Below are 8,818 nucleotides of genomic sequence, written 5' to 3' on the forward strand. Positions count from 1 at the left end.
TAACCTCCAGTCCCCTAATCATCTTTGTTGCTCTTCTCTGTACTCTTTCTAGAGTCTCAACATCTTTTTTACAGCACGGTGACCAAAACTGGATGAAGTATTCCAAGTGTGGCCTTACCAAGGCATTGCAGAGTGGTATTAATACTTCACCTCATCTTGGTTCTATCCCTCTGTTAATGCAGCCTAGCACTGTGTGGGCTTTTTTGACAGCTGCAGCACACTGCTGGCTCATATTTAAATGATTGTCCACTAGGACTCTGAGATCCCTCTCACAGTTACTACTATTGAGCAAGGTACCCCCTATACTATACCTGTACATTTGTTTTTTTCTTGCCTAAATGTAGAACCTTACTTTTTTCACCATTGAATTTCACTTTGTTAGATAGCGCCCAGTGTTCAAGTCTGTCCAGATCCTCCTGTATCCTAAGCCTGTCTTATTCCTATATAGCAGGACCCATCTAATTTCTTGAATCATTCTCATTTTCATGGCTACCCACTTTTGTCTTCTTTTTGTGGAAGAGACTCAGATCCAAACATGAGGCAAATAAAACCTGAAATAAGTCAAGGTATTTTTTATCCATTCTCATTCAATATTGACCTCATCACTTGAATACAGAGCTTGGTTTAAAGTAGTGATTGAGAGGGTTGTAGAGTCCTCTGCCCACCTCACTTCCATATTTATATAACCTGTCATTGTAAAGTATTCAATACCTGATCCTTACAGGAATAGAGGATGACTTTATGGGACACTTAGGAAACATCCTCTTCATTTTGTGGTGGTTCTACTTCAGTGATTGAATGATTTGAATACAGGTTACTGGGCAAATGAAAATTAGATCTGGTAAAAATAACTGTGATTCTTAACCTTGGTAGAAGACTATCTCCATCCCATCTTCTCAAAGATCATAAAAATTATGTGCTGATAGGGAGCTATCATTTGCCTTGGAGTTTGGATCTATATTGGCTTAAGACACAATATACTTGTGGAGGCAAAGATGATTAAACTGAAAAATAACATTCTTATTTCTATTGATGATGATGGTAACATGATTTTTTTTAAATAGTACGGGACATTATTTTAAACTGCTAATCATGGTTTTCGCCATTCAAGTGGTCAATGAGAATCCCCAGCTCCTGCCTAATCTCACACTTGGCTACAACATGCATGACAACTATGTCAGCACTCTTGCTACTTCAGAAGCCGTGCTGGACATCCTCTCTAGTGGAGAAGCCAATGTTCCCAACTACAGCTGTGGAAGGAAAGAAAACCTTTTGGCTCTTCTTGATGCAGCTAAGAGGGAAACCTCCATTCAGATGTCAAGATTAGTAGGCATCTACAAAGTCCCACAGGTTTGTGTGTGTGTTTCTCTAACGGGTATGTGAGTGGGGAGATTGAGGGTGAATGATAGATCCAACCATATTTTGTCTGATTTTCACCCTGGCCTTTATGGGTGTCAGGCTATGGATTGGGACACATTGTGGGGAGGAGGCAAAAAGCAGACATGTCCTCTAATGACATCATCCCCGTTGCATTGCGGGCTTCTTCTGCAGACTTGTGAAGATAAGGAGAGGCTCTGTATCCAATCAGAGGATCTTCTGACTGTTAGTTGGCATTCATGGATCAATCAATCAACCAGAATAGAGCAGAAAGGGACTTTGAAGGTCTTCTAGTCCACCCCCCTACTCAAGCAGGAGCCCCTATACCATTTAGACAAATGACTGTCCAATCTCTTCTTAAAAACCTCTAGTGATGAAGCACCCACAACTTCTGAAGGCAAGCTCTTCCACTGGTTATTTGTCATCACTGTTAAGAAGTTTCTCCTTAATTCCAGGTTGCTTCTTCTTGATTAGTTTATATTCATTGTTTGTTGTCCTTCCCTCTGGTGCTTGGGAAAATAAGTTGACCCCCTCCTCTTTGTGGCAATCTCTCAAATACTGGAATACTGCTACCATGTTCCCACTAATTCTTCTTCTAGCAAATCCAAATCCTGCAACCATTCTTTATATGTTTTAGTTTTCAGGCCTTTAATCATCTTAGTTGCTATTCTTTGCACTTTTTCCAAAGTCTCAACGTCTTTTTTTGTAATGGGGTGACCAAAACTCTATGCAATATCACAGGTGTGGCCTTTTTAAGGCTTTATAAAGCGATACTAATACTTCATATCATTTTGATTCTATTCCTCTGTTTATACAACTTTGTATAAACTGGCTTTTGTGGCTGCTGCCACACACAGATTTTCCTGCCTACATGTAAAACCTTGCTTTTATCCACATTAAATTTCATTTTGTTGGATAGAGACCGTTGTTCAAGTCTGTCAAGTTCTTTTTGGATCTTGAGCTTGTCTTCTGGGGTGTTGGCTATTCCTGCCACCTTAGTGTCATCTGCAAATTTGATGAGCTCCCCTTCTATTCCCTCATCCAAGTCATTTATGAAGATATTGAAGAGTACTGGCCTAAGACAGAGCCTTGTGGTACCCCAGTGCTAATTTATGTATATGGAGATATAGTGCCATTAAGGACCACTCATTGAGTATGGTTTGTCAGCCAGTTACAAATCCATCTGGTGGTGATATTGTCTAGCCCACATTTTCTAGCTTATCAAGAAGTAGGTTGTGCTCTACTTTGTCAAATGCCTTACTGAAGTCTAAGTATACTGTGTCCACAGCATTTCGCCAATATACTAATTAGTCATTCTGTCAGATAATGAAATAAGATTGATTTGGCATGATCTGTTTTTAACAAACCCATGCTGGTTTTTAGTTATAACTTTATTTATTTCTAAATGTTTGTAGATCTGTTTTTTTTTTTATGTTTTCCAGTATCTTCCCAGGTATTGATGTTAGGCTGATTGTGTCTGGGTTTTTTGTTTGTTTGTTTTTGTTTTCCCTTTTTTGAAGATATGGTACAATGATTCTGAGATAACAACTGCCAGGTCCTTCAGAACTCTAGGATGTAATCTATCAGGTCCCAGTGATTGATATTCATCAAGATCAGATAGGTGTTCTTTAACCATTTTCTTGTTTATTTTAATTTTTATCTATAGATTGCCTAAGTTGGGATATAGTTGGGATATAGTTTTTGTGTGAAGACTGATGCAAAGAATGAGTTAAGCAGCTCTGCTTTCTCTCTACTGCTTGTTTCTTCCTTGCCATTTTCTCTATTTACTGGACCGACTGTTTCCTTGACTTTGTTCTTGTTATTTATACATTGAAAGAAAGTAGTAGTAGTAGTAGTAGTAGTAGTAGTAGTAAGTCTTTGTTCATTCTGAGCCTTTGTTTTCCTGACTATGTCTTTGCAGTTTTGGCTATCTGCTGATACTCTGCCTTAGTCATGTGTCCCTCTTTCCATTTTTTATACTTGTCCTTTTTGGCTTTCAGCTTATCAGAATGCAACCTTGTGAGTTTCTTCTTGGAGTTCTTGTTTTTCTCTTTCAGTGGTATTGTTCTGAACTGGGCTTTTGTGATCATATTTTTCAGCATTTCCATGCTTCTTGAATTGTTTTCCCCTTTAGGATTTTCATCCATGGAATTTTTTTAGGCTCTCTCTGAGTTTGTTAAAATCAACTCTTTTAAAGTTTAAGACATTGGCTGTATTATGTTCTGTTGCTTGTGCTTGCATGATATTGAATTCCAATATATGCCATGGTCACTCTTGCCCAAAGTTCCAGTAACTTCAACTCCCTCTATCACTTCTTCTCCATTAGTAAAAATTAGGTCTAGCATATCTTTTCCTCTAGTTTCCTCCTCTATGTTTTGGTTGACAAGGTTGTTAGCTAGGTTGGTTAGGAATCTATTTGATCTCCCATTTGCTACAGAGTTTGTCTCCTAGTTAATATCAGGGTAGTTAAAGTTTCCCATTACCACTGTGGTATATTTCCTACAAATATATGTTAATTGTTTAGCAAAAAAAAAAAAACCATCAATTTCTTCTGCTTGGTTGGGTGGCCTGGAATATACACTTGTAGCAATGTCATTCTTTTTTAATTTCTATATCAACCCATATGGATTCTAGGAGGTTTTTATCCTTGCTTTTGTGTATTTTTATAGAGGTGTAGTGATCTTTTATATATAATGCAACTCTACCTCCTCTTTTATTAGGTCTGTGTTTTTGAATAGTTTGTATCCTTCCATCAGCATATTACAGTCATGAGTTTCATCCCACTGGGTTTCAGTAATGGCAAATATATCATATCTGCCTTCTTGTACTAATACTTCAAGTTTGCATTTGTTTATAGGCATTTGAGTCCTTTATGGATCTTGGGTATGTTTCTTATATCTCCTCGTTTATATCTTGATTTTCCAGCCTTTCCATCACTCTCTACTTCACTGTGTCTTTCCTTTTTTTCCTTCTTTCTCTTTACTCCCTACCTCCATTCTGCTAATCTTCTGCCAGTTTGTCCTACATTGTGGCTGTGTCAGACCTGGCCAGCCAGGCTCTCAGGAAAATAAGAATCTTGAATCTATTGATTTGAATCAAAACAACTTTTACTGAGAGAAAGTGGTTGCAGTAAAGTCATGCAGAATCTGAAGGTCCTGCGCAAAGCATAAACCGATTCTTTCAGTTCTTTCACTGCTTCTTTGAGTTGTTCTATGCCTTGGTTAGTGTCAGCTTTGATGGTTCTTTGGCAGCCTGGTTGCCTTTTACCACTAAGGTGATACAGAAATATTATTTACATTCTTTATATTTATTCTTTTTCATTTATTTTTTTATTTTATGTTTTATGTACATTCTTGTCAGTTGTTCTGTGCTTCATATCCTGTATCTTAATATGGTTTAATGAGTAATTAATAATATACCATTCTAAGATATTCATGAGTAGCAAGTTGGATTTATTAAAATCTAATACTTTAGACTTTATTTCACCCCAAATATAGCATAGCATTCTTCATTGTATTTTTCAGCTCAGTGATGCAATTGTTTCAGAGACTCTGAGTGATAAAAGTGGATTTCCTTTTTTCCACCGGATCCTCCCCCCAAAAGGGATCACATATCCAGCAATTGTCCAACTGCTCCTCCATTTCAGATGGACCTTGATTGGTCTTTTTATTTCAGATACAGAGGAGGGAGAGAATTTCATGAGGACTTTTACTCCCATACTTGTCAGGAATGGAATTTGTGTGGTTATATCACAACGATTCACAGCAACTGGACATACAACACTCCTCAGGGATGACATCTCTAAGTGGAGACAAGTTAATGTCTTTGTGAACTACATAGAACACGTTAACGTTTGGGACAGAATTCATACTTTCCAGTTAATATTTGAAGGTCTTCCAGGACCCATTGAAGGGAAAGTCTGGATTGTGGAAAGCATTGAGTATTTGGTATTAGGACGGGCAAGTCTTTACAAATATGTCCATAGCATCTGGAGCTTTGCCTTTCAGGAAAAGAAAAGACCAGAAGATGATCCTTTTGGAACCAAACTCTTTGTGAAATTGGAAAATCGGTATTTTCATTGTTCTTTTTCAAAGCACATTTTTTCAGTCAAAGGCCAGAAAAGATGCACCCAGAAAGCACTATTGGAACCTGGAGAGGAAAGGAGAAAGATATGGATCCCTTTTCACCTCCATCTGCACAGTGTTATTAAGACTCTGGCCTATGCCTTGAAAGCTGCATATTCTTCCAGATCTAGGAGGAGAAGCAAGAATGGCAAAGAGAAGCTGGAGGCTCAAAGTCTGAAGCCATGGCAGGTATGTAGGCCCTACTACAATCCATGAAACTCCAAGGGAGAGGGAGAGGAACCTTCTCAATCCCCTTGTGTTACAAAAGGCCAACTTAACCACTCAGGGAATAAAGTTATAGAAATCAGGGACAAGAGACTTTGGCTGAATCCTGGCAAGACCAAATGGCTTCAGCTGCATGGATCTTTAGGATCCATTAATTTAGCATCATTAGTTCTGGATGGGGATGCACTATCCCTGAGAGACCTGGTCCACAACTTTGGAGTTCTCCTGATCTCGCAACTCCTACTCAAAGAGCAAGTGGCAGTTGTAGCTAGAATAGCCTTTGCACAACTTTGGTTGTGTACCATTTGCACCCTTTCATGATTCAAATGTCCATAGGGGAGGGGCCGCTGCACCACTACTCTGTAAGCTACAATGGCTAAAATGTTCCCTTTAATAGACAAATTTGGTCAATTATATTTTGTTAGATCACATTTTTCAATATATGACTGACCAATTTATCTGAGTATTTTTTTCACTTTTGAACATAGTGGTAATATCTGGTCTTCCAACTCACAGTATTTTCAAGTTAGACATCTGTTGAGGAAAGATTTGAATGTGAAAAGGGATAAAAAATCAAATATTCTGTTTTTAAAATTCCGGTATGTTTCTATTCTAGTTCCATCCATTTCTGGAAAAGAATGAGTTTTGCAATATTTCCCATAGGAAATTGTATTTGGATCAAAATGGAGATGTAGCAGCAGATCTGAACATCATAAGCTGGGTGCTTCTTCCCAGGTGGGATCCTATGGCCAAACAAATGGGGAGCTTTGAAAGGCAGAAATGTATTATCAACAAAGATATTCTGTCATGGCTAAAGTTGCACAACAAGGTAGGAGAGATATTGGTGTTCCTATGTATTTTAAGCGGGAGGCTATTTTAGACTACTTTCAAAGGGGAGCAGCTTTGCAATGGTCCTTTATTGCAATGAGAAATCCAAAAGAAAAAGGGCTGAAGTAAATAAAGAAACTGTCAAAAATTGTATCTCCAGCAACTATTTTGAACTAGTTAGAGAGATCACACTTATTTAAGTGAAGGCCAGAGACTCTTTTGCTAATGTTCATTTTGAACTTTATTTTCCATGGATGGTGAGTCCTAACATACTTTCTTTGGCATTGCTGTTTTTTTGTGCTTAGACTCTGCCTCAGTCCAAATGTGTGGAAAATTGTCATCCTGGATTTGTCAAGCGGAAGCGAGAAGGAGAGTCAGTTTGCTGCTATGACTGTGTTCCTTGTCTGGAAGGGACCATCTCCACTCAGGAAGGTGGGTAACACCAAAGAAAAGGTTTGACATTGTGGAAATGGATTCATTCATAGAATTTTTCATGGGAGTGAAATAGCTCAGGTCTTTTCTAGTGCAGTGCTTATAAGTCACAATAAAAAGAATTGTACTTTCTTTACAATATTCATCTTCAAAATTCTTTGTATCTTCTTCTTCTTGGACAGTTATTATGCATTCATATTACTATTGGTTCCATGAGCTATTCCAGATTATTTTCATGACTAAAATTTCCCATAGAGGTTATGGACATTTGACAGGATATATAGAGAGGTAGAAAGTTAATGAGATATATAGATGATATAGATAGGTATAGATATAGATATAAATACAGATACAGATACAGATAGATAGATAGATAGATAGATAGATAGATAGATAGATAGATAGATAGATAGATAGATAGATAGATAATTATATACAGAATTTTGTTTTTGCTTCAAATTTAAAAAATGCTTCTTTGAAAATGCTCATTATTGTCCCAAGAATGCATTTTTTGAAATTTAAAAGGACAGAATATGGAAGAATTGTTGCTTTTTTTCTTTTTCTCAGATACGGAAAAATGCACCAAATGTTCAGATAACAAATATCCAAATGAGGGCAGAGTTCAATGTATCCCCAAAGCTATATCCTTCCTGTCTTATGAAGAACATTTGGGCATCCTCCTGGTCTTTTTTGCCCTATTGCTGTTCCTAACCACAGGATTTGTGTTAAACATCTTCCTTCAATACCAAGCAACTCCCATTGTCAAAGCCAACAACCAGGACCTCTCTTACATCCTCCTGGTCTCCCTCCTGCTTTGCTTCTTGTCTCCTTTTCTCTTCATTGGTCAACCAAGGAAAGCCACCTGCCTTCTCCAACAAATGATTTTCAGCATCACCTTCTCAGTTGCCATTTCTTCCCTCCTGGCCAAAACCATCACAGTGGTGCTGGCTTTCCTGGCCACAAAACCAGGAAAACAGGTAAAGAGATGGTTGGGGAAGAGTTTGGCCAACTCCATCATCCTTTCTTGTTCTGCTGTACAAGTTATCATCTGTTCCATCTGGCTTGGAGTTTCTCCCCCATTCCCTGATACTGACCTCCATTCCCAGCCTGGAGTTATCAATTTGCAATGCAATGAAGGCTCTGTTGTCATGTTCTACATCACCCTCAGCTACCTGGGCTTCCTGGCTGCCATCTGCTTCGTGGTGGCTTTCCTAGCCAGAAATCTCCCTGGGGCCTTCAATGAAGCCAAACTGATCACCTTCAGCATGCTGGTCTTCTGCAGTGTCTGGATGAGTTTTGTGCCCACCTATCTGAGCACCAAAGGAAAATACATGGTGGCTGTGCAAGTCTTCTCCATCTTGGCCTCCAATGCTGGGCTGCTGGGTTGCATCTACATCCCCAAGTGTTACATAATCATTCTGAGGCCAGACCTGAATACAAGGGAGCAACTTACAACAAGAAGAAATAAATAAATGTGAGACAGAGACATTTTAAAAGTTAGCATTTTCTAACAGTCCACACCTCGAAAATGGTCCAAGCTGCTCTCCATACAAAATACAGCCGATGATTTTATTTGAAATAATTAAAGGGAAGATAAGATCCCCAACTTTGTACAGTTAAATTTGAAGATGTCCACTGAGCATTTTTTAATCCTTAAGGCAGAATGCCTTAAGTCCATTGTCCCTAGCCTACTTGAGTCCTGAAATGCCACGTCCAGTTTTTTAAAACATGACTCTTCATAATGGAAATCTTGTTCATATACCAGGAGGAGGGTTTAAAGGAAATGCTTTATCTACAAATTGTATAATAGAAGCAGAAAGGGTCTGAATGTC

At 38.4% G+C, this 8,818-nt stretch overlaps 1 protein-coding gene across 1 annotated transcript; it reads left to right on the plus strand.

The window, feature by feature from the left end:
* The first annotated feature begins 1,092 nt into the window (after positions 1-1,092).
* On the plus strand, positions 1,093-8,458 carry LOC120318602 (vomeronasal type-2 receptor 26-like). Its single transcript, XM_039366418.1, has 6 exons — positions 1,093-1,350; positions 5,256-5,446; positions 5,627-5,690; positions 6,343-6,555; positions 6,860-6,986; positions 7,554-8,458. The coding sequence occupies exons 1-6, from the start codon at positions 1,093-1,095 to the stop codon at positions 8,456-8,458; spliced, it is 1,758 nt and encodes a 585-aa protein (XP_039222352.1).
* Positions 8,459-8,818: the final 360 nt, after the last annotated feature.

The sequence above is a fragment of the Crotalus tigris genome, unplaced genomic scaffold (assembly GCF_016545835.1).
Source record: "Crotalus tigris isolate CLP2741 ecotype Arizona unplaced genomic scaffold, ASM1654583v1 scf7180000020297.256355, whole genome shotgun sequence".
Taxonomy (NCBI): domain Eukaryota; kingdom Metazoa; phylum Chordata; class Lepidosauria; order Squamata; family Viperidae; genus Crotalus; species Crotalus tigris.

Excerpts from the sequence above, each read along its gene's own strand:
- LOC120318602 (XM_039366418.1), top strand. The coding sequence starts at position 1,093 with ATGGTTTTCGCCATTCAAGTGGTCAATGAGAATCCCCAGCTCCTGCCT. Across the intron at positions 1,351-5,255 it reads GCATCTACAAAGTCCCACAG|TTAATATTTGAAGGTCTTCC; the intron begins GTTTGTGTGTGT and ends CATACTTTCCAG. Across the intron at positions 5,691-6,342 it reads AAAGTCTGAAGCCATGGCAG|TTCCATCCATTTCTGGAAAA; the intron begins GTATGTAGGCCC and ends TTTCTATTCTAG.